Source organism: Tachyglossus aculeatus, chromosome 10 (assembly GCF_015852505.1).
Source record: "Tachyglossus aculeatus isolate mTacAcu1 chromosome 10, mTacAcu1.pri, whole genome shotgun sequence".
NCBI lineage: Eukaryota > Metazoa > Chordata > Mammalia > Monotremata > Tachyglossidae > Tachyglossus > Tachyglossus aculeatus.
The window spans coordinates 5,231,483-5,258,046 of record NC_052075.1 but is presented as its reverse complement, the minus strand read 5'-3'; the positions used below and the strand labels follow the sequence as shown (position 1 = coordinate 5,258,046).

Genomic DNA, 26,564 nt, shown 5'->3' with positions numbered 1-26,564 from the left:
CCCCCCGTCAGGGTTTCCGTTTATTGACAGGAAGATAATCACGACATCCAAGTCTGGTTTTCTAAAGTACTAGTGATGCCAACAGTCGTATTTATCAAGTGTTCACAAGGTTCCATATGCTGGAGTGGATATCAGGAAATCAGATCAGACCAGACCCTGTCCCTGAAAGAGGCTCTCGGCCTGTGAGGTCCCTCAAGGTTCATTTTTGGGTTGCCTTCTATACTCCATCTACACCCAGTTTTCTTGGAGAACTCATTCAGTCCCATGGCTTCAACTACCATCTCTATGCGGACGGTACCCAAATCTACATTTCCAGCCCTGATCTCTCTCCCTCTCTCCAGTCTCACATTTCCTCCTGACTTCAAGACATCTCTACTTGGATGTCCTCCCGTCACCTCAAGCTTAACATGTCCAAAACAGAACTTCTTATCTTCCCACCCAAACCCTATCCTCCCCCTGACTTTCCCACCACCACAGATGATACCACCATCCTTCCTGTCTCACAAGCCCATAACCTTGGCGATACCCTTGATTCCTCTTTCTCATTCAACCCACATATTCAATCCATCACTAAATCCCAACGGCCCCATCTTCACAACATCGCTAAAATCCGCCCTTTCCTCTCCATCCAAACTGCTAGCACATTAAAATAATCACTCATCCTATCCTGCCTGGATTACTGCATCAGCCTCCTTGCTCTCCCCACTCCAGTCCATACTTCACTCTGCTGCGTGGATCACTTTTCTACAAAAACACTCAAGATGTGTTTCCCCCCTCCTCAAAAAACTCCAGTGGTTGCCCATCGTTCTCCGCCTCAAAAACACCTCACCATTGGCTTTAAAGCAGACCACCACCTTGCCCCCTCTTACCTCACTTCACTTCTCTCCTCCTACAACCCAGCCTGCACACTTCGCTCCTCTGATGCTAACCTTTCTCACTGTGCCTCCATCTCGCCTGTCTCACTAACCTCTAGCCCACGTCTTGCCTCTGGCCTGGAACGCCCTTCCTCCTCAAATCCAACAGACAAATTATCCTTCCCCACTTCAAAGCCTTATTGAGGGCACATCTCCTCTTCTAAAGCTCTGAGATCCAGAACCTTTCTGGGCCTCCATTTCCAATTCCCATTCTCCCTCCTACTTAGATTGTGAACTCCATGAGGGAAAGGGACTGTGTCCAACCTGGCTAACTTGGATCTACCCCAGTGTTTAGAAAAGCACTTGGCCCACTGTCAGGGCTTATCAAATAAGCTACTTATCTGTTGTTTGATCTTGGGCAAGTCGTTTCACTTCTCTGGGCCTCAGTTACCTCTTCTGTAAAATGGGAATGAAGGCTATGAGCCGCATGTGGGACAAGGATTTTGTCCAACCTAATTTGCTTGTATTCCCCCTTCCCAGGGCTTAGTTCAATGCCTGGCATATAGTAAGCACTTAACAGGTGCCATCATTATTATTATTATTATTCGGTACAATAATAATAATCTATAAAATGAGGAGAATATATATGCTCTCTCTCCCTCTCAGACTGTTGGCTCCATGTTGAGCATAATTATTTGGTATTGGCCCCAGCACTCAGCACATAGTAAGTGCTCAATAAATACCATAATTCTCTGGATGAGGTCTAGCTTTCTGCTGGCGACTTTCTGCTCCATGCCACTCAGGGAAACACAGAAACTTCTTCCACTCAAGAGGCCCGGAAGCCGTGCCAACCAAGCCTGAAGAAGAGGGCGAGGATGCCATCTCCCAGTTCCAGGACAACTGACTGCTTCCTTCTTTGTTTCTTTTTTTTTGGTAGTATCTGCTGAGTGCTTACTATACACCGGGCACTAAGTGCTGGGGTAGATTCAAGCTCATCAGGTTGGACATTTATTACCAAGAATGATGGTCTCCCAACGTCTCTGTATTTCATCTCAGGACCGGTGGATTGAGTCTTTTCCTTTCTGGACTAATGGGAGAAGATGTTTCACCCCAGCTTATCCCCTTGGCTAATGGGAGAGGACGTCATCCTCTGATTATCCCTTTGGCCAGTGGGGTGATAAAGAGGCTCAGGGGAGAGGCTAGGGGAGAAGGCCCAGGGAATAGGCTGGGAAGGCTCCCCTCTTAATTATTATAATAATAATTAAGGTATTTGTTAAGCACTTACTATATGTCAGGCACTGTACTAAGCCCTGGGGTGGACACAAGCAGATCAATTTTGACACAGTCCCTGTCCGCCCGGGGCTCACAGTCTTAATCCCCATTTTACAAATGAGGTAACTGAAGCACTGGAAAGCAAAGTGACTCGCCCAAGGCCACACAGCAGACAAGTGCTGGAGCCAGAATTAGAACCCAAGACTTTCTGACTCCCAGGCCCGGGCTCTATCAATCAATCAATCATATTTATTGAGCGCTTACTGTCCACTAGGCCACACTGATCCTCTGGCCCAGGGAGGAATAAGCCTGAACCACCAGTCTTGAGGAGGAAGACTCAAAACCAACTGTCTGTGAGTGTGTCAATTAAAAGAAAAATTAACTCATTATTGAGTCACTGCTCCTTGGAAGGAGGCTTCTTGGTTGCTATGGGGGCCAATCGAGCTTCAAAGAGTCAAGTTTGTGTGAGCAAGAGAATCGGGAGGTGTTAATTGTGGGTCCAGCATATACTCCCTTTAAGCTGCTGAAACTGCTGGTTTTTCATTAGCGTTATCATCAATAGTATTAATGGCAACCTCCCACGCTTTGAATGAGAAGACCAATGACGTGGCCTCTTCACATCGCTGTCAGGAAGTAACATTTCCATTCCCGACCCCTCTCAATTGAATTAAGCTGGTCTCAAAGTGGTTCGGCAGGGGAGACAGATTAAACAGAGCACCGCAAAGTGACCTCACTCCTTCTAGCTTTTTTTCTTCTGTATCATCAAAAGGACGGTTGGGGCCAGCACTTTCTGGCATCTCTAGACATCTTCTAGACTGAGAGCCCGTTGTTGGGTAGGGACCATCTCTATATGTTGCCAACTTGGACTTCCCAAGCGCTTAGTACAGTGCTCCACACACAGTGAGCACTCAATAAATACGATTGAATGAATGAATGAATCTCTGTGCTAAATGGACTGAAGACAGAACAGCCTGTCACTCAGTAATCAGTAAATGTTACTGATGGATCAATCAGCAATTTCACTACTGATGGATGGATCAGCATCAATTTTATTAGCTCTGCAGTACTAAAGACTCTACAGTTGAACCGTCATCTTTGAACCCAAAGGACAGGTGAACCACATGCTGGGATTGTCCCCAGAGTCTGAACAGAATTTGCATCTTTCTAGAGCACAACCCGATGACAACTCCTCCGGTCTCTGGGGAAACATGTTGGACTTGGGCAGGAGATGCCCCCCGAAGGCGTGAGAAACAGGGCAGTGGTGCTCAAGAGCCCAGGGTCAACATCCCACCTACCTTGCCCCCGAGCATCACTCATTCACTCAATTGTATTTATTGAGCATTTCCGGTGTGCAGAGCACCATACTAAGCACTTGGGAGAGGACAATAAAATAAAAAACAGATATTCCCTGCCCACAGTGAGCTTAGAGTCTACAGAGAGGGAGATAGACCTCAATACAAATGAATACATTCCAGATATAGACATGTGTGCTGTGGGGCTGGGAGCGGGGGAAGAACAAAGGGAGCAAGTCGGAGCTATGCAGAAGGGAGTGGGAGAAGAGGAAAGCGGGGCTTAGTAGGGGAAGGCATCTTGGAGGAGGTGTGCCTTCAATAAGGCTTTGAAGCCGGAGGACAGCAACTCTCTGGAGGATTTGAGGAGGGAGGGCATTCCAGTCCAGAGGCAGGATGTGGGCAAGGGATTGGTGGTGAGACAGGTGAGATTGCAGCACAGTGCCAGTTGTGCTAGTTGCCCAGTGACCTCTGCTGCTGGACACTCACCCCTCCTTTCACTGGGAGAATGGTCACTCACCCCTGATGCACTTGTACATGAGGTAACAGCAGGTCACAGCTTGGTTTGATAGAAAGAGGGTGGAATGAGCTCCATGTGGGGCAGGGACGTGATTACCCTATATCTACTTCGTATTTGTCAAGCACTTACTATGTGCCAGGAACTGTTCTAAGCGCCGGGGTAGATAGAAGCAAATCAGGTTGGACACAGTCCCTGTCCTACATGGGGATCACAGCCTTAGTCCCCATTTTACAGATGAGGTAACTGAGGAACGGAGAAGTGACATAACCTGCTCAAGGTCACACAGCTGACAAGTGGTAGAGCCAGGACTAGAACCCAGGTCCTTCTGACCCCCAGGCCCGGGCTCTATCCACTAGGCCACGCTGCTTCCCGCCCCTGCTCTTAGTACAGTGCTTGGCACAGAGTATGCACTTGACAATTACCACAACTATTATTATTATTATTACTAAACAATAATAATAATGTTAGTATTTGTTAAGCGCTTACTATGTGCCAAGCACTGTTCTAAGCACTGGGGTAGATACAGGATCATCAGGTTGTCCCATGTGGGCTCAAAGTCCTCATCCCCATTTTACAGATAAGGGAACTGAGGCCCAGAGAAGTTAAGTGACTTGCCCAAGTTCACACAGCTAAGTGGCAGAGGCTGGATTAGAACCCATGACCTCTGACTCCCAAGCCCGGGCTCTTTCCACTAAGCCATGAATCAACTGTGCTTTCCCAAGCGCTTAGTACAGTGCTCTGCATATAGTAAGCACTTAACGTGATTGAATGAAATCAATGACAATAGACTGAAAGCTCCTTGTGGGCAGGGGGCCCGTTTACCAACTCTGTTGTGCTTTCCCCAGTGCTTAGTGCAGTGTTCTGCACACAATATTAAGTGCTCAATAAATGCCACTGATTGATAATGTACACTCTATAATATTGGAGAGTGAACGTGACAACTTTGTGCTGAGGAGAAGTGATAAAAGAGAGAGAAAATTTGGAAAGGTCGCATTATCTCCCTTGTGCCTTTTCCCTTCACACCCCTTATAGCAGCCTGAAAATACCACATCTGGAAGAAAGACCACTGTTGGTCTGTTGCAAAAGAGTTTCACAAATGTGGCCAGATGGGTTTCTGTAGGGCTAAGAACAAACGGAAGTATGTCTTTCCACAGCACCTTGATTCCTTGGCATCACTCCTGCAAGTATTTCAGCTGGATTTTTTAAATATATATAGGGCTAAGAACAGAGAATTAAGGCAAGCTCTGAGAATAATCCCAAATTACCCTTGCTCTGCCAAAAGGTCAATCGAAACAGTCCAGGGCAAACTCAAACAGGGCTCTGTGAATAAAAATCACCCGGAGGCTTCCCAAATGTCTCATGTGGACTCACGTCTCATGGACTCTCATGTGGAACCCTTTTGTCCTTCCCCGCCTCCCTAAAGGCTGAGAAAATAAGCTACTCACCACTGGAGAGGGAGACAGTGCGATATTGCCGATTGAGGCCTTTAATTCATCCACCGTGGCGGCATTCTTAAGGATATCTTTAGCCTGGAGAGGCTTAATCTTGATGTTAAATTTCTTATGTGACTCTTCTTCCTCTTCGGATTCACTTGAAGAATAAAAGTGCTTTCCTTTGGTAGGTACACCACAGTTAAAGATCTTTAACCCTCATTTCCTCTTTTCCCACTCCCTTCTGCGGCATCAGGATTTCCTCCTCAGGCCCACGGCATTCATGTCCATATCCGTAATTTATTTATATTAATGTCTGTCTCTCCCTCTAGAATGTAATCTCCCTGTGGGCAAGGAATGTGTCCATTATATTGTTATATTGTACTCTCCCAAGCACTCATTACAGTGCTCTGCACACTGTAAACACTCAATACAATTGACAACCCTGCTAGGAGGCAAAGGCAAACATACCAAAGAGGTTTTTGGGCATTTCAGTGTACCGACTGAGCCTCCTCTGAGAGGGAAATGTGCACAAAGTTCTTGGGAGAGGACAAGAGAAAAGGCCTGTTTCCTGTAATTTATTTATATTAATGTCTGTCTTCCCCTCTAGACCATAAGCTCACTGTGGGCAGTAGATGTGTCTTTATTCTTATATTGTATTTTCCCAGGTGCTTAGTACAGTGTTTTGCACACAGTCAGTGCTCAATAAATATGACTGATTGAATTTCTGCCCTCAAAAGTCTCTTTATTATGGAAAAGTCTCTTTTCAACTAGGGGGAGCAGGAGGAAATTGCTGGAAGTGCACTCTTGGGGAACACTAGCTTTTAGAAGGGTGAATTTCAGAAGACGGGACTCATGAATATTTCCCACCCCACGTTGCCCGTGGTTCACTCTTTGATCAGGTGCCCCTGAATTCACCCCCACACCACACTGTGTAGAAACTAAGCAGGGCAGCAGCTGACTCTGGGTAGGAGCAGAATGGCTGGGAGCAGAGTGAGACTGGTGTGGTGACGCGCGGCTCTGTGGGCGCAGGTAAGGACCAGACCGGCCCGGTGGAAGGCTGCCTGGAGGCCTGCCTGGAGGTGGTGGTGGAAAGCTGAGCCACAGAGGGACAGGACTCGGATCCGCCGTGCCAGATCCATCCGGAAGCATTCAGGCCTGCAGGCTCAGGGCCTTGCACTCCCAGAGTGGGCAGAGCCGGGGCCAACGCAAGTATGGGTGTGGGACCTCCCCGCCTAAACGCTATACACTATAACTCTATACCCCAAATGCTATAATTCTATTTATTTTTATTAATGATGTGTGTATATATCTATAATTCTACTTTTATTTATATTGAAGCAATTGATGCCTGTTTACTTGTTTTGATGCCTGTCTCACCCCTTCTAGACTATGAGCCCGTTGTGGGCAGGGACTGTCTCTGTTGCTCAATTGTACTTTCCAAGCACTTAGTACAGTGCTCTGCACACAGTAAGCGCTCAATAAATATGATTGAATGAATGAATGAATGAATGGGAGAGCAGAAGTCTAACCCTGCTCCACCTAAACAGCATAATCCCATCTGTTCTAAGCACACTGCACAGAGTACCACTGAAGGATTGCTTTTCAGGGCACTTTCCTGCCGGAGTAATTTCTCCTTCTGTGAATAGAACAGAGCAAAGCTACAATCTTCCCTTGGGCTAGTCTTCTTTAATATACAGGGAGGTAGCCCCCAGAGAACAATTTCAGTGGCCCTGTGCTACCCGCAAGCTCATCGAGCTCTCCGAGGCGTGGTGATGATCAAGAAAGGATATAGCCGGGTTCCTCAGGTCTGATGCTGTAACCTTCCTCGTCAAGCTCAGGGGAGTTCTGGAAAACACAATAAATCAATCAATGGTATTTACTGAGCGCATACTGTGTGCAGAGCACTGTCTTAAGTACGTGGGAGAGAATATTGCAACAGACACCTTCCTTGTCCACAATGAGCTTATGGTCTAGAGGGTAATACGAGCTCACACTCAGGAAGAAGGGAGGACCCACAATTTTAAAGGAGTAGGGTGGCGGGGCAAAGATAAAGATGGAGTGGGGAAAAAAGGTACAGGGCCTGAGAAAGTGGAGGAAGAGGAAAACGAGGGTAAAGGAGAAGGGAATTTTGGGGGTGGGGGAGGGAGGACAAAGGGGAAAGAGGGACTGAGATGGCACTCTAAAGCTGACCTGCTGTTTGACCTTGGGCAAGTCACTTTGGGGCCTAAATTTTCTCATGTGCAAAGTGGGGATAATAATACCTTGCATTTCCTACCTCACAGGGATGTTGTGAGGACAAAAATGAGATGTGATGTAGAATGCTTTGAGCAAAAGCCCGCTACATAAAATCCAGTGAATTATATATAGCTAAGCGTTAAGAATATTTGTCTCTGGACACTACCCAAGCCGTTTCTAGGAAATGGAGCGGGCTTGTTCTTGGAAAAACCAAGGATCTTCCCGTGATGCCCCTTGAAATGGGGCTCTGGGGCAGGGAGCCACTGGGACCCCTGGAGCAGCCTGGGTCATGGAAGGGGTCAGGAGGAGGATGTGAAGGACATGGAAGGGGCAGCCCTCTAGACCCTGGGAGGAAGTGGGTGGCATACCAGGGCAGCCCTCTAGAACGTGTGAGGAGGTGGGTGGGTGTCTGGGCCAGAACTCTACAACACTGAGGAAAGGGTGAATGGTCGGCCCAAGTCTCTAGAACATCTGAAGAAGGGCTGGGTGACTGGCACAGCCTTCTAGAACTTCTGAGGCAAGGGCAGCCAGCCTGCACAGCCTTCTAGAGCACTGAGGAAGGGGTGGATGGCTGGCCCAGACCTTAGGGAAGCAGCGTGGCCTAGTGGATACAGCACAGGCCTCGGAGTCAGAAGGTTATGAATTCTAATTCCAGCCCCACAACCTGTCTCCTGTGTGACCTTCGGCAAGTCACTTAATTTCTCTGTGCCTCAGTTACCTCACCTGTAAAATGGGGATTGAGACCGTGAACCCCCATGGGACAGGGACTATGCCCAACCCGATCTGCTTGTATCCACCCCAGAGCCTAGTACAGTACCTGGCACATAGTAAACGCTTAACAAATACCACAATTGTTATTAATAGTATTAGAATACTGAGGGAATGGTGGGCAGCTGGCCCTGTACAGTAGAACAACTGAGGCGGGGACAGTCTGCCAGTACAGCCCTCTAGATTACTGAGGAAGGATAGGCCGCTGACTTGCTCAACTACTGTTTAGCTCCTGTGGTAAATTGTGCAGGTGGGCTTCCTGGGATGATAATAAGGATGGTATCTGTTAAGCACTTACTACATGTTGAGCGCTGTTCTAAGCACTGGGGCAGATACATGCTAATCAGGTTGGACACGGTCCCAGTCTCACATGGGGCTCACAATCTTAATCCCCCTTTCACAGACGAGGTAACAGGCACAGAGGAGTGAAGTGAACTGCCCAAGATCACACAGCAGAGAAGTAGCACGGCTCAGTGGAAAGAGCCCGGGCTGGGAGTCAGAGGTCATGGGTTCTAATCCCGGCTCTGTCAGTTGTGTGACTTTGAACAAGTCACTTCACTGGGCCTCAGTTACCTCATCTGTGAAATGGGGATTAAGACTGTGAGCCCCATGTGGGACAACCTGATTACCTTGTATCCCCCCAGTGCTTAGAACAGTGCTTTGCACATAGGAAGCACTTAACAAATGCCATCATCAGCGTTATTATTATTAAGTGGTAGAGGCAGAATTAGAACCCAGGTCCTTCTGACTCCTGGGCCTGTGTTCTATCCACTAGGCCGTGCTGCTTCCTTAACTGCTTCCACAACACTCCTTGATCATGGGACCAAGGAGTGTGCTCACCCCCACCCACCTCTGCATGTGACACAAAATGTTCCCTGTATCCGAGTCACACTTTAGTCTGAAGAGTTGATTTGTACAAGCAGCCTCTCCAGATACTCACATATCTTTCCCAGTCGATCTCGGCGTAAAACCCATTTGGGGCTCCGTTGCTCTTCTTCTGCAATAGATTTGAAAACAAACTTAGGGGAAGGAGGATTTGAAGGGGAGAGACAGATGACACTACATCTCTTCTGAATCTGGCATGAGCTATCAACTCATAGCATGGAGGAGCCAAATAAGAGCTAAATAGTAGAAAACCACGCTAACTTTAAGAGCAAGTACAGCCTCATGGTATGGAAATGATACACTCTGCCCATAGGTCCCAGCCAGGGAGAGTTACCACTAACGTGGTTAAGTTAGCACCTGCCGTTGACTTTCCCATTCACATTTATTTATAGGATTCTTTCTGAAATGGAAAAAAGTCCAGCTTGAACTTCTGATTTCCTATTCACTTTGCTCTCACTCATCAAGAGGCTGATTTTCCAGGCTGTGGATTACCCCGGCTCACTTTTTAGCTTCTTCAGAGATCCTTCCATCTCCCCCGCTTCCCTGCCACCCCCATCCAAAGGATCGGCACAAGAAATGATTGGTGATCAATTGCAAATCAATCCAATTCGGCTGAAGGGGTGAGGAATGAGGGAATCGAAACTGATGGCAGAGTTTTCGGTGAACACAGGTGACCCACTTTCACTTCTCTGAATAGATCTGGGGGGCTTGCAGAAGCCAGAGATTTGAGGGGGGCCCAGGCCTCGTTTCTGGTCCAGAGGCTGGGTCTGGCAGAGGTTGAAGTGGGGCACCAGGGAGGGGTTCCTAACTGCCACTTTCCTCCACTAAATGTCAGTAATGAACTGGGGGCTTGGGCGACGGAGAGGAAAAGCTTAACACATGAATTGGGTCCCCTGGGAGGTTTTGGAAGTTGAGTCTTTCCTCTGGGAAGAGGGTGTGCAGTCACAATCCTGGATGACCCTGTGGTTATCCCTCCTCCCTCCCAGGACCCAGCCATGGGGAAAGGAAGCAGCCTGGCCTAGTGGATAGAGCATCAGAAGGATCTGAGTTCCTGGCTTCTATATCTGTAATTTATTTATTTATACAAGAGAATCACCTTCCCTGCCCTTAGCAAGCTTAGAGTTTGGAGAGGGAGACAGACATTAATAGGAACAAGTAACTTATAATAGATAATTTAAAGATAAGTGCTGTGGGGATGGGGATGGGAGTGGATATCAAATGTCGAATGGTCACAAATCCAAGTACGGATGGACTGAGCCCCTGGCTCTGTGGTTAGAGCGGCAAGGCTATCAATAATCCATGATGTGCCTGCTGAATCCCAAAGTTCATAAAGTTTGCAAATGGGCTGGAGGCTTTAGGTCAGCTGGGGGATTCAGTTCCCTTAAAATACCCTGGTCTCGTTTCGTGACAATTGGGTTTCACCACAGATGAAACCAATCAACACAGAGTTTGCCCTTTGGAGCAGTGATACCACATGACGACATTGCATTTCTCCCCCAACTTCCCGGTTTTGTGGGGGAGAGAGTGCCCCTGCCTGCACCAGATGTGCTGAAGAGAAACATTTCACAGTTTCTATGGAAACAGATGACAAGGTTTAGGTGAAGGAAAAGCAGAAGTGAACCAAAAAAAGATTTTCAGCCAAAACTGGCCCAGTTAAAGTTGAACATAAGACATAGAGAAACCACAAAGCCATCCTATGGAGCAGTTGCACACCTACATACACACACACACAAACACACACACATACACGTACACTCAAACACACAGGACTTTGTTAAGGAAGAACCTGTGATGTTTAGCCTTGCTGGTGAATTCTTGCAATTCTCAGGCTCTTCTGAAAGAATCAGCCTAAAGACCTGAAAGTCTGTCAGAAATAACCCCTAGAAAGGGGTTATTCATTGATAAACAAACCTCTTGTTAAACTCCCAGACCAAGAACCTAAGAAAGACATGAAAATCATGGCCTTCATTATTCTTCTCTTTTCACTATGAGCTGAACTGGTCCAGATAACTGCAGCTTGCCTTACTTGTAAATCTCCATTTTAATTGCTAAGTTATGTATGTCTCTGTGCCTTGAGCTCCTCTTGGGAACACCATCCTCCTATTAATATAAGTTTGTTGTGAGCAGGGAACATTTCTACTGACTCCATTATATTGTACTCTTCCAAGTGCTTAATACAGTGCTCTGCACCTAGTAAGTGCCCAGGAAATACAATCGATTGGTTGACCATCCGACTTACAGAGGTCAGCTCAGATTCCCTGTATCTCCTCAGATGCTTCTTGTATTTAATAACGCTTTTCCTTTGGGAGCTCAAAATGCTTTCCTGTCTTTTCTCAGACATCACCAATCATATAAAAGGACACAGGAACAAAAACTTCCTTCCAGTCCAGTGACAGTTCTTCCATAATTATGTGTTTTGGGCTCAAACTTGGATTTGTACCCTTTGGGCACTAGATATTCACCTTACCTTTAGCCCCACAGCACTTAGGTCCAGATCTGTAATTTTTTTCTTCTTATGTCTGACTCCCCTTCTAGACTGTAAGCTTGTTGTGTGCAGGGAATGAGTCTACCAACTCTGTTGTGTTGTACTTTCCCAAGCATTTGGTTCAGTGCTCTGCACACAGTAAGTGCTCAATAAATACCATGGATTGACTGAACATTTTGGGGGATTTAGGGAACGTCCTCCCAACATTGCATGCCTACTGACATAGAACAGGCTGTTGTGTTGGAATAAACAGTTGCACGCAAGGCACACTTACTGTAGTGTATGTTTTCCTGAAAAGTGGGGGGGGGGGGGGGTCCATCAGGATATGGGACCCCCACCTTATAAGAGAACTGAATATATGGGACTTGAAGGAACCATGAAATAGTTGCTCTCCAGGACACCCAAGTAGCCCTGAGTACAGACACCACTAATCGTGATTCCAACTTTTACAAGATTGAAACTGCCCCAATTTCCCTGCCCCAAAGACCTCGCCAAATCACCCATATTTCTGGGGTAATGTTTACTTATTAAAATCCAAGTGAATTATTACTAGTTGTAATACTTTGTGGTTTCATATTTCCTTCTGTGTTTACCTCCAGTTCCCTCTCTTCATTTATAGTCTTAAAATGTGAGCCCATTGAATACCAGGGACCATGCCTAATTCCCACCTATGACTTCTGTCCCAGGGCTTCGTTTGGTGCTCTGCACAAAGCGCTTAAGAAACACTCTCACTCAATTATTACTTAATAAATACTATTACTACTTTTATTACTATGACTACTAGTTTTAAAGCAATAGTCTTGAGTATTGCAATATTAAAATATTCAATCTAATTCATTCTCCTTCAATCGAAGACCTCCTTGCCACTCCCCTGACCCACTCAGAGGGTCTTGACAAAGGGCTTGCATCCCCAGAAAAGCTGATTTGCCACCCCGGGCCTGTTTTAGTGACATTTGTACATGGCAGGATCTGATTGTCTACCCCAGTTTTTCAAAACCCGCATGAACATATCCGATAGTCAGAAACAGCCTAAGTAGCCTGTTCGGCTGTTGTCCTGTCTTCCAACGCAGTTGGTTTTTACTTACTGCACCTAACAACCCCTTGGAAACTTAAAACTAAAATCTGGTTCCTTACCGACACTTTTTTTCCTCCTTCCCGCGCGCATTCTGCTTTGTTATTGTAGGGTGGTTCGTGAGCACTGGGCTGCTGGAATTCATTGTTTTGATGTAGAAAAGAATGATTAAAGAATCAACTGGTTTTTGAAACACAAATAAAAGAATCACACGGAGTCAGCAAGCAAACCAGAGAAGGAAAAAAGTCAGATTCGGGATGCTTATTGCCCCGGGCGGGAGTCCCCCCTCCCCCCTCGAGGAAAGGGTGCTTTGGGGTGCAAAAGAGGCTCAATTCAGCAGGCATGGTGGGCCGGGGTGGGGTGGGGAGGAGAGGGAGAGGAAGAGGGACAGAGCAGCAGGTAGCAAGCACAGCGTAGCTCTGAATGAGGAGGAGGAATGACGCAGAGGCTATCTTCTCACCCAGCCTGCACTTACCTACGCATGGGTGACCCACCAGAAGTGAAACCTTTCCATTTCTCAGAGGGTTGAACTCAGCTTCTGTCCCCGAGCTGCTTCCTTTCAACTGTTCTCCCCCTCCACCCACATCTTTGGTTTTCCAAGCCCCAGCTGTAGGCAGGGTTGGTAAGCAGGTGCAGCAATTGCCTCAGGGTGCCCTGGTTGGTGGGGCAATCCAGGGGCGACTCCAGGTGAAATCCACTGAGTACCTTTCTCTGTACCTAACAGGTGCCACATGGGTACTGTTGGTGCTGATTCTGACCACATCAGGGGCTGTAAAAGCCAGCACCGACCATGCAAACAGACCCAAATCCTCAGAATGAGGCTTGAAACATGAATTTATTTGAAAAGACAGACCCAGGGCTGAGGTATAATATATGCTTTGGCCTCTGAGATTGTGGGAAGACCTGCTTAGCACTTTCCTTACTGCTATGGCCTTTAGTCACCCCATTCTCGGCCCTACAATACTTCTGTATATACCCATAATTTTATTTATATTAGTGTCTGTCTCCCCTTCTAGACTGTAAGCTCGTTGTGGGCAGGGAACGTGTCTACTAACTCTGTTGTTTTGAGACTGTGAGCCCCATGTCCAACCTGATTTGCTTGTACCTGCTTCAGTATTTAGTACAGTGTCTGGCACGTGGTAAACACTCAAATGCACTATTGTTACTATTGTTGTCATTATATCGTGCTCTCCCAAGCCTTTAGTACAGTGTTCAGCATGCAGTAAGCATTCAATAAATGCAATCAATTGATTGTTGCAAATTGAGAATATAATAATAATAATGGTTTCTATTAAGCTATTATGTGTCAAGTCCCTTACCCTTCAGGGGCTTCAGTCTAAGAGGGAGGGAGAAAAGTTACTCTATCCCTATTTTAAAATGATAAGCTGAGGCTCAGAGAAATGAAATGACTTGCCCCAGGCCACATAGTAGACAAGTGAAGAAGCCCCCACAATCAAGTTCAGTGCTGTAGGGGAATTAACCATAAATGCTAATGAGCAGTGGCTCTTGAATAACTTCCAGAGGCTGGAGCCTGGATCCATGGACCAGAAATGCTGATCAGTCTCAAGGGGGATGCAGTCCAACAAACTGGCCTGCTGGTCCCCCAGGGTGGATTCACATAGCCAACCTGGGGCCCTTCTCTGGCGGTGGAATGTTGCAGGATTTTCCTAAGGGAAAGGCCCTGGGCCTGGAGATCGGGAGACCAGGATTGTATCATTGGCCTGCGTGTGACCCTGGGCAAACCTCCCTGGGCTTCGGTTTCCTCATTGGTAAAATGGGGATCTCACCCTGTCTCAGGTTGTAAGCCCCACATGGGACAGGAAGTGGATCTGATTTGTTAATCTGGTATCAACCTCAACCCTTCACATAGAGTAAATTCTTAATAAATGCCCTAAGTAACTCATCCTGCCTACAGAGCCCAAGAGTCAGAGGTCCAGGGGTAAGTTAGCACCCTGGAACGGAACGCTCTGGGATAGTGGGGAGGGATCAGCAGTTCACGCTAAACTAGACATTGGACAAACAGTGTCGAGCGCTCAGTATGGTGCACTGCACCCAGTGGGCTCTCAGTAAATACCATTATTATGTTTCCTAACCACGGCTTGAAAAGCACAGAGGGGCAGCTGAGCCAATCACAGAGGACACCATCGATGTGAGACCACATCTGGTGGTGGTGATTGGGCAGGAAGGGCAAAGGGGGCAGCAAGAGGGGCAAGAGAAAGTCGCATGGTAAGAAGCGAAAGGGGGAGAAACAGAGTGAGCCTCACACGGAGGCCCCGGGAGAACCAACACCCAGAAAACCAGAAGATAAGCCAGAGATAGAGGGAGAACCTGGGCCACAGTTAAGGCAGTGGGGAGGGCCAGAAACAAAAAGTGAACAGAAGCTGAGTCTTTTGGATCTGCATTTGCCCCTGCTGAATGGAGCCTCGAGCAACCCAACGGCCGGAATCTCTATTTTGTCTCTCGGCAGTTAACGGCAAGGATCACATAAATGCAAAGAGCATCTTCGGAGGTAAGGATCTTGGGTCAGATGGAAAAAAAAATCCCATTTGGGCCCAGCTGTAGATGAGGAGGTATTATGATCTTTTGACCCTCCTGAAGGACTTTTACATTTTCATTAAGCTCGTTGTGGGCAAGGAATGTCACTGGTTTTTGTTGTGTTGTACTTTCCCAAGAGCTTTGTACAGTGCTCTGCACACAGTAAGCACTCAATAAATAAAACTGAATAAATGAATGAATTGAACTTAGGGCAGATATGGGCCCTCTGTTTCCAGAGGCAGCTAGTCTGGTGGAACATTTGGAATGTGCTTCTGATTCCGATTCAAAGCTAAGTAGGATTTCCCTCAAACTAACTCTGGATAATTCAGGTCTGGACCCAACATACTTCTTCACCCGGCAGGAGTCTGATTCTAGAAAGGAGTCAGAGTTGCCCCCTGAATCAAAGTAAATACGGAAATGTATCCAGTCATAGTCTAAGACAGAAGAACTTTTCAGACCATTCTCCCATTTTTGAATTTAATATAGAATAACATGTCATCATCACCAGCTCAGTGGGGGAAAAAACTGAAACCTTATCATAGTTCAACTCAGTGAAGACTTTTGACCTTCTGACAGAGAAGGTGTGGCATGATGACCAATGAATGCACAGTAATATGTGATGTGTTTAGCTCTCGACTGTAAACCTGGTGTGGGCAGGGATTGTCTCTATTGCTGAATTGTACTTTCCAAGCGCTTAGTACAGTGCTCTGCACACAGCACTCAATAAATATGACAATGAATGAATGAATAATAGCTTGTGGATGGCACACCCCAGTCCCTCAGGGAGATTCGGGTGTCCTCGATTAAATTAAATCCACAGCCTTGTCATCAACCCACTGTTCAAGCAAGAATGTATTTTTGAAGTGGTTTCACATATTAAATAAAAATAAGGAGAAGGTCATTTCAGGTATTTTTGAAGAGAAAAGCAACTAAAAAAAAAAAAACCAAACAGCCCTCCTTGTAGGTCTGAGCCCAAATGTTCTAAGAACGTTTCTTTAGATACTTACGATTCCATCCCTATCTGGGGAACCCCTGAAACAAAGGAGAAAAAGGACAGCTATTAGGAAAAGGAGTCACTTTCACCTCTCAGACACAAAGTACCGGGATAGAAATGGACCAGAAATTGGCAACTGTCAAGCAAGGAGAGGCCTGGTTGGCTATGAGGAGGACGGAGAACACTGACACTCCAGAGGGAAGGACGAATTTCAGATAAATCTCTCCTCCCCACAGGCAGGCAGGGGCTAGATGAGTTTAAAGGTTAGATGAGGGGGGAGAGGGTCAAAGGGAAGTTCACCAGGAGTCTGCTCAAAGTTGACACCATGTACGATTTCCCATTCACTTTTCTGAGTGTCCCCCCTTCTTTAATGGGCAGTGTTTTCGTGATTTCTTTAACAACACAGACAACCAGAAAGCAATAAAATGACCCCATGCCCTCCTGCCAGAAACTCTTTCCCCTTCAAATATGCTAGAGCACAGCACTTTCCACCTTCAAAGCCTCCTGAACACCACCTTCTCCTGGAGGTCTTTCTGATTCATTTTTTGTGTCCAATCTGATTATCTTGCACCTACCTCAGTGCTTAGTACAGTGCCTGGCACATAGTAAGTGCTTAACAAATACTATAATTCATTACTATCCTACTGAGAGCTCACCTCTTCCAGGAGGCCTTCCCAAACTGAGCCCCCTTTTTCCTCTCCTCCTCCCCCTCCCAACAGCACCTGTATATATGTTTGTACAGATTTATTACTCTATTTTACTTGTACATATTTACTATTCTATTTATTTTGTTAATGATATACTTCCATTTATTCTGATGACTTGACACCTGTCCACATGTTTTGTTTTGTTGTCTGTCTCCCGCTTTTAGACTGGGAGCCCATTGTTGGGTAGGGACCGTCTCTATATGTTGCCAACTTGTACTTCCCAAGTGCTTCGTACAGTGCTCTGCACACAGTAAATGTTCAATAAATACAATTGAATGAATTACTATTATTATTATTATTATTATTATTGTTGTTCCAGTAAGGCCTGAAAAGGCCCGAGAAGCAGTTGCTAAAGCACAGGCCTGGGTGTCAGAGGACCTGGGTTCTATTCCCGGCTCTGCCACTTGTCTGCTGCATGACCTGGGGAAATTCAGTGTGGCTTAGTGGAAAGAGCCCAGGCTTGGGAGTCAGAGGTTGTGGGTTCTAATCCTGCCTCCGCCACTTGTCAGCTGTGTGACTTTGGGCAAGTCACTTAACTTCTCTGTGCCTCAGTGACCTCGATTAACTGACTGACATATTCCACACAAACAATGTGGCAGGCACTGGGGATTCTGGAGCAGGAATCGGGGTAGTGACCCTGCTCCTGAAGAAATCCAGAGCACAGAGCCCATATGTTTTGCTGCGCTCTGAGCTGGCAATGGAGTTGCTTTGTTTTTTTAATAGAAACTAGCCTGTGTGGGTGGCATGAGCTCTCAGCCTTCTGGTCGATGTTTGCTTCCCTACCTCACCTTGGTAATCTGGGATGATGATGTTCTTTACAACAATCCATCTCCCTCTCTCGCTCTCCGACTCCTCTATTGCCTCTGCCATCGTGATGACATTTATTGTGAGCCCACTGCTGGGTAGGGACTGTCTCTATATGTTACCAACTTGTACTTCCCAAGCGCTTAGTACAGTGCTCTGCACACAGTAAGCACTCAATAAATATGATTGATGATTTATTCAGCATTTACAAAGTGCCAAGCACCGTGCTAAGGGCTGGGGCTGATGCAAGATCAGCATCGTGGCCTAATGGATAGAGCCCGGGCTTGGGAGTCAGATGGAGCGCTTAGAACAGTGCTTTGCACATAGTACATGCTTAACAAATGCCATCATTATTATTATTATTACCTAGGTTCTAATCCCGGCTCTACCACTTGTCTGCTGTGTGACTTTGGGCAAGTCACTTCACTTCTTTCCAGTTACCTCATCTGAAAAATGGGGATGAAGAGTGTGAGCCCTATGTGGAACAGGGACTCTGTCCAACTCATCCACCTTGTATCAACCCCAATGCTTAATACAGTGCTTGGCACATAGTAAGCACTTAATAAATACTACAATTATCATTATTAGATTGGATCCAGTCCCTGCCCCACACTGAGCTCATGGTCTACAAAGGAGAGAAACCATTTAACAACTGAGGAAACTGAGGCCCAGAGAGGTTAAGTAACTGGCCCATAGTCACAGAGGAGGCCAGTGGCAGAGCTGGGATTAGAATCTGGACATTCTGGCTTCTAGTCCCGTGCTCTTTCCACTATACTACACTGCCTCTGCCCCCTTCAATTGCCACCTCCGCCACCTCCTGTCCTAACCTTTATTTTTTTATGGTATTTGTTAATCAACCAATCAATCAATCAATCATATTTATTGAGCGCTTACTGTGTGCAGAGCACTGTACTAAGCGCTTGGGAAGTACAAGTTGGCAACATTTAGAGACAGTCCCTACCCAACAGTGGGCTCACAGTCTAAAAGTTAAGTGCTTACTAAGTGCCAAACACTGTATTAAGAGCTGGGGTAACTACAAGCTAGTCAAGTTGGACACAGTCAATGTCCCCCACGGGCCTCAGAATCTTCATTCCCATTTTCCAGATGAGGTAACAAGCATTGAGAGAAGTGAAGTGACTTGCTGAAGGTCACATAGATGGCAAGTGGCAGAGCCAGGATTAGAACCCAGTTCCTTCTGACACCCAGGCTGGGGTTCTATCCTCTAAAACCCTATCCACTGCTTCTCCCTGTTTTTGCAACCATCTCAGGCCCATGATGAATGGGGCAGGAAGAGGAAAGGTCAACTCTCCTAGTTTTAAAGTGCAGCAAGGTGGGAACGCCACCATTTTAGCCACTCTCTCTAGCCTGTAGGCTCACTGTGGGAAGCAGCACGGCCTTGTGGATAGAGCCCGGGTTTGGGCGTCAGAAGGATGTGGGTTCTAATTCTGCCTCCACCACCGGTCTGCCGGATGACCTTGAGCAAGTCACCTCACTTCTCTCTGTACCTCAGGTGCCTCATCAACAAAATGGGGATTAAAACTGTGAACCCCGTATGGGACAGGGACTGTGTCCAACCTGATTTGCTTGTACCCACCCCAATGCTGGGAATAGTGCCTGGCACATAGTAATCAATCGTATTTATTGAGCGCTTACTGTGTGCAGAGCACTGTACTAAGCGCTTGGGAAGTACAAGTTGGCAACATATAGAGACAGTCCCTACCCAACAGTGGGCTCACAGTCTAAAAAGGGGGAGACAGAGAACAAAACCAAACATACTAACAAAATAAAATAAATAGAATAGATATATACAAGTAAAATGAATAGAGTAATAAATATGTACAAACATATATACATATATACAGGTGCTGTGGGGAAGAGAAGGAGGTAAGATGGGGGGGATGGAGAGGGGGATGAGGGGCAGAGGAAGGAAGGGGCTCAGGGAAGGCCTCCTGGAGGAGGTGAGCTCTCAGTAGGGCCTTAGTAAGTACCTAATAAATACCACAGTTAGTATTATTAGGGAGCCTGCCTACCAATTCCATTGCATTGTACTCTCCCAAACATTTAGTACAATTAATCAATCAATGACACTTATTAGGCACTTGCTATGTGCAGAGCACTGCACTAAGCGCTTGTGAGAGTACAATACAACAAAATTAGTGGACACATACCTTGTCCGTGACAAGCTTACAGCCCAGAGGATGAGTGTACAGTCTAAAGGACTGTACAGTGCTCTGCACACAGTAAGCAGTCACTAAATACCACTGATGATGGTAGATTCCTATCCCATACTAACTGACATCAGCAGAGAGACCCCACAGTGTGAGAAATGCTTTCAACAGCTCTCACCACATTACTGACCTCTCTCTTCCGAGGGTTAGTTTGACGGGTTTGGAAGAGGGCACGGTGCACATTATCACCATACAGGTGTGTAACACACAACTGATTATTACTGGGATAGGCCTGCAGAAACACTGCCCACCAGAGAACAGGTCTGACTGGAAGATGGGGGTCTCTGAAAATCACATCTCTGGGGAATAAATTTCTTCCCAGATGCACTCCCCACCAGGCACGTACGTAGAATCAGTGTCCTTTTCTTTCTTCCGTATTCCAAAGGCCTTCCTGGTTCGTTTTTTCAATCCTGGGGAAACAGAGTAGAAGGGTCAAGGACAGATATACCAACAATGTGCTGCTAAACACACCTCCTTAAAGGGATGATGTACAGTTCAAATGTCTGGGTCTGCAGAGGCAAGGTAGGGTCAGTTGTTTGGATGTCTTGAAATCTCATGCTACAGAAACTGTGATATTTTGCTCACACACTCTGGCGATGCAAATAAGCCCTAATAGCCTCCTGTTGTCAGAAGAATGTTCTTTCTTCCCCTAATTGCAAAAATATAATAATAATAATAAACAATGATAAAATGATGATGGTGATACAGATTAAGCGCTTACTATGTACAAAGCATGGATTCAGTTCTGGGGTAGACACAAGATAATCAGGTTAGTCACAAACCCCATCCCACATGGTCCTCCAGTGTAAATAGGAGGGAGAACAGGTAGCAAATCCCCATTTTACAGATTAGGAAGCTGAGGACCAGAGAAGTGAAGTGACTTGGCCAAGGTCACGTAGCAGGCCACTGGCACAGCTGGGATTGGAACCAAGTCCTCTGATTTACAGGCCCATGCACTTTCCACTAGGCCATGCCATGCCTCAAAATGCACAATGAAAATCACTCAATCAATGGTATTTATTGAGCACTTAATAATGTTGGTACTTTTCAAATGTTTACTGTGTGCTAGACACCATACTAAGCACCGGGGTGGTTACAGGAAAATTGGGTTGGACACAGTCCCTGTCCCACATGGGGCTCACAGTCTCAATCCCTGTTTTACAGAGGAGGAAACTGAAGCACAGAGAAGTGAAGTGACTTGCCTAGGGTCACACAGCAAACATGGCGGAGCCGGGATTAGAACCCACAACCTTCTGACTCCCGGCCCATGCTCTATCAACTACTTCAGACCATACTAAGCGCTTGGTAGAGTACCATACAACAATGTAGGTAGACATGTTCTATGAAAGCACACTATGTCAGAACTGAGTTTTCAGTTAGAGAATTTAACTTCTTCCTCAACATGCAGAATGGGGACTGTGTCCAACTTGTCTACCTTTTTCTACTCCACCAAATAACACATAATAACTGTTTAACAAACACTCGTCTTATGCCGTCGAGTCATCTCTGACCCATAGAGAAGCAGCGTGGCTCAATGGAAAGAGCCCGGGCTTGGGAGTCAGAGATCATAGGTTCAAATCCCACCTCCACCAACTGTCAGCTGTGTGACCTTGGGCAAGTCACTTAACTTCTCTGGGCCTCAGTTACCTCATCTGTAAAATGGGGATAAAAAGTGTGAGCCCCCCGTGGGACAACCTGATCACCTTGTATCCTCCCCAGCACTTAGAACAGTGCTTTGCACATAGTAAGCGCTTAACAAATGCCATCATAGCGACGCCATGGGCATATCTCTCCCAGAACGCCCTGCTCTCCATCAGTAATCGTTCTGGTAGTGGATCCAGAGAGTTTTCTTGGTAAAAATACAGAAGTGGTTTGCCAGTGCCTCCTTCAGTGCGGTAAACTTGAGTCTCCGCCCTCGACTTACTCCCGTGCCGCTGCTGCCCAGGGTGAGTTTGGACTTGTAGCAGACTGCCTTCCACACATTAGCCACTGTCCGAGCTAGGAATGGAATGGGTAGGCCTCTGCTTGACTCTACCTCCCATAGTTGAGACTGGTAGAGTACTGGAAACTCTCCAGCTGCACACATCAAAGGGGATTAACAAACACTACTATTATTATTATTATAATCACTTCACTTTACTTCTCTGTACCTCAGTTACCTCATCTGTAAAATGGGGATTAAGACTGTGAGCCCCACGCGGGAGAACCTGATCACCTTGTATCCCCCCAGTGCTTAGAACAGTGATTGGAACAGTACTTTGCACATAGTAAGCACTTAACAAATACTATTATTATTGTTATTATTATTACTACTACTACTACATCTCGGGAGAATACAACAGTGACCAGAAGAGAAGGGAATGGATTTAACTGGGGCTGTCACAGTCTTTTTTTTTTTTATGGTATTTGTTAAGCACTTACTATGCATCAGACACTGTTCTAAGCACTGGGGTAGGTGTAAAGTAATCAGGTTGGACACACTCACTATCCCACATGGGGCTCACAGTCCTAATCCTACAGAAGCAGCGTGGCTCAGTGGAAAGAGCCCGGGCTTTGGAGTCAGAGGTCAGGGGTTCAAATCCCGGCTCCGCCAATTGTCAGCTGTGTGACTTTGGGCAAGTCACTTCACCTCTCTGTGCCTCAGTTACCTCATCTGTAAAATGGGGATTAAGACTGTGAGCCCCCCGTGGGACAACATGATCACCTTGTAACCTCGCGCTTAGAACAGTGCTTTGCACATAGCAAGCGCTCAATAAATGCCATCATTATTACTATTCATTCATTTGATCATTTATTGAGCGCTTACTATGTGCAAAGCACTGTACTAAGCACTTAGGAGAGTGCAATATAACCACAAATAGACACATTCCCTGCCCACAGAAAGCTTACAGTCTAGAGGGGGAGAAAGACATTAATATAAATAGTTAAATAAAATCTCCATTTTACAGCTGAGGTAACTGAGGCACAGGGAAGTGAAGTGACTTGTCCAAGGTCACCCAGTAGTATTAGATTCCTTCTGCCCTCTCTTCCTCACAGGAACCACTGTTCCCTCCACTTTAGGTAGCGCCGCTCTTCCACCCCAGTTTCTAGACTGTAAGCTGGTTGTGGGCAGGGACTGCGTCTGTTTACGGTGGTATTGTACTCTCCCCAAAACTTATTACAGTGCTCTACACACAGTGAGCACTCAATAAATATGATTGAATGAGTGAATTACTGCTTCCAACCCCACTCTGCACACCTGCTTCTGTTCAGGCCTGTTCTGTTATATTTTTCCAAGTACTTAGTACAGTGCTCTGCATACAGTAAGAGCTCAATAAATACTACTGACTGACTGTGAGTATGCCAAAGATAGAGGGCACAGGGGTGACCCTCCACAGAAAGGTCTGACAGAGCTCCTTTTCCCTAGAAACACCCCCATCCCTATGCCCCCCGTCCCCACACCTCCATTCCCCATCAGAAATTGGCGCCAGTGGGAGCGAAAACTCAGCTGTATTTTTTAAATAGTATTTGTTAAGAACTTCCTATAGGCAAGGCATTGTTCTCATGCTGAGGTAGATACAAAGTTGGATACAATCCATGTCACACATAATAATAATCATAAAAATAATAACAATAATTGTGGTATTTGTTAAGTGCTTATTATGAGCCAATCATTCAATTGTATTTATTAAGCACTTACTGTGTGCAGAGCACTGTACTAAGTGCTTGACCCAAGCACTGTGCTAAACTATAAGCAAATTGAGTTGGATATGGTCCCTGTCCCACATGGGGCTCTGAGTCTTAACCACAGATGAAGTAACTGAGGCTCAGAGACGTGAAGTGACATGCCCAAGGTCACACAGCAGACAAATGACAGAGCTGGGATTAGAACCCAGGTCCTTCTGACTCCTGGACCCGTGCTCTATTCACTAGGCCGAGTAGCTTCTACATATATCTGTCTGTACGTACGTCTGGTACAATGAAGAAATAATGTTTGTGCCAAAATGGATCTCTGGAAAAACAGGTAACACTGTTGAAAAACCACCTCAAATTGTCCTTTAGTTGGATTCTCTGTAGTTCCCTATCTCTTTATAAAGACGTTTCACTGCTAGAGACCTGTGTTTTGGCCGAGTGAGCTATTGACATGGAGGTCACTTTGGTTTTTTCCTTAAAGGTAATTTCCCATCCAATTTTTCCATCTGCTTTGATGATTATGCAGGATGTGGACCCCGTGTCATGGAATTACTTTAGCACAGGAACTAAAACCAAACATTTGGTCTCGGTAATGCAAAACAGACAAATTCAATTTACTTAAGCAAAATGCAATACATCGACAACAACATCTGTAAAGCCAGACCAAGGAGGTCCATTCATTACCTAGCCCAGAGGATGTGTGTCCAAAGGGATTAGAGTTGGCTGCATTTTCGCTTCCTTTCAATAATAAACGCGGATTAATTCTTCTTCTCTTCAGCTTGCATCTTCCCTATTACCTCGGCACTCTTTAACCATTATGGTGTATTTCAACTCACTATTTCTCCTCACATTTTTTACATTTTTACTTTACTGGTTTACATGTTCTGATGTTTAAGCTCCTTTCTTCCTATTTATAAATTATTTTGTCAGTCAATCAATCATATTTATTGAGTGCTTACTGTGTGCAAAGCACTGAACTAAGCCCTTGAGGGAGTTCAACAGACACATTCCCTGCCCACACTAAGTTTACACTCTAGATTCCTCAGTTCGATTTCAAGTTCCTTGTGGATGGGAATGTGTTTTCTATTGTGTTCTCCAAAGCATTTAGTATAGTGCCTTTTTTAAAAAAAAATTCCCCAGAGATATACTTTTTCAGTGCTCGTTACAGTGCCGTACACACAGTAAGCATTTAATAAATACTATAATTACTACTATCAATTGTATTTGTGTGCAGGGCTCTGTACTAAGCACTTGAGAGAGTACAATACAACAGACACATTCCCTGCCCACATTAAGTTTACACTCTAGATTCCTCAGCTCGATTGCAAGTTTCTTGTGGATGGGAATGTGTTTTCTATTGTGTTCTCCGAAGCACTTAATATAGTGCCTTTTTCTAAAGAAATTCCCCATATGTATTCTTTCTCAGTGCTTGTTACAGTGCCGTACACATAGTAAGCATTTAATAAATACTATAATTACTACTATCAATCAATTGTATTTATTTGTGTGCAGGGTACTGTATTAAGCACTTGGGAGAGTATGACAATATAAAAGAGAAGTTCCCCTGCCCACACCATGCTTACAGTCTAGAGGGGGAGTTAGACATTAATATGGCTCTTGGAATCTTGGAGAAGGTGGATTTTTCAATCAGCCAATCAATCAATCAATCAATCGTATTTATTGAGCACTTACTGTGTACAGAGTGTTGAACTAAGTACTTGGGAGAGTACAATATAGCAGTGTTGGTAAATACATTCAGTTCAAAAGGGCTTTGTAGGAAACGGGAGTTGTGATTCAGGACACCCAAAATGGGAAGGAGTTTCAGCTTATAGAATAACAAATAAACAAAAATTCCAAAATATGAAGAGAACGTAGACTTTTTAATTACCCTTTCCTTACTTTAAAAAAAAGCATACACTCTTCTGGCATACACTATGGAGAAATTCTAAACCTAAGACTCTACCCAATCCAATAAACTTATATTTGCTTTCTGGTGAGTCAATAGTTACGTTTAACGATTTTTCTGAGTTGTGGAAGATAAAAAGCATTCTGCTTTCCAGCTTTCATATTCCACTTGTGGCACTTCAATACACATCAATTTATATACTCTACTACGTAAGGGCTTGCTTTTCCACTTACCCATCTTTCCGCTATCTTTCTCCTGTCTGTAAATGATTTTGTGCTTCTCTCCCCATTAGATGGCAAGCATCTTGAGGTCAGGGAACAGGTGCTGATTCTATTACAGTGTTCTGCACACAGTATGTGCTCAATAAATACTAGTGATCTGTGTACATGTATACACAAAAGCTGGGAACAGTTTAGTTAATGGTATTTATTGAGTGGCCACAAAGTTATAGCAGGAATCAATCAATCGTATTTATTGAGCGCTTACTGTGTGCAGAGCACTGTACTAAGTGCTAAGCAGGAAGTCATTCAGATGTACAAAAGGGATCCAATAAAAGTACAACTGAGACACTGAACATGCAAGTTATACACCAAGGCCAATTTGTACTGAAGCCAAGGACAGTGGCAAGATCCAGGTGCTGTGGGTTTAATCTAGGAAGATAGCATGATAGGAAAAGAACCCAGATGTGCTACTACTCCTAATTATAATAGTGTTTTTTGTCGAGCACTTAACTCTGTTCCAGGCACTGTGCTAAGCTCTGGAGTACAAAGAAGATAATTGGGTTGGACACAATTGCTGTCCCCATTGGGCTCACGGCCTTAATCCCCATTTTACAAATGAGGAAACAGACACAGAGAAGTTAAGTGACTGGCCCAAGGTTGCAGAGCAAGCAATTTTCCTAATTC

At 45.5% G+C, this 26,564-nt stretch overlaps 1 protein-coding gene across 5 annotated transcripts in view; it reads right to left on the bottom strand.

Annotated features, from left to right (window-relative positions):
- Window positions 1-26,564, bottom strand: part of SGIP1 (SH3GL interacting endocytic adaptor 1) — a 111,865-nt gene that overhangs the window by 58,529 nt on the left and 26,772 nt on the right. For 2 of the 5 annotated variants that reach the window (XM_038752269.1, XM_038752271.1), the window contains exons 2-7: window positions 20,428-20,491; window positions 16,356-16,380; window positions 12,876-12,947; window positions 9,312-9,368; window positions 7,159-7,213; window positions 5,381-5,556 (exon numbers count right to left, since the gene is read on the bottom strand). In XM_038752269.1, coding sequence (XP_038608197.1) covers window positions 5,381-5,556; window positions 7,159-7,213; window positions 9,312-9,368; window positions 12,876-12,947; window positions 16,356-16,380; window positions 20,428-20,491 — 449 coding nt within the window. The remainder of the gene's footprint in view (window positions 1-5,380; window positions 5,557-7,158; window positions 7,214-9,311; window positions 9,369-12,875; window positions 12,948-16,355; window positions 16,381-20,427; window positions 20,492-26,564) is intronic. The other 3 variants (XM_038752272.1, XM_038752273.1, XM_038752270.1) reach the window with 2 other exon arrangements.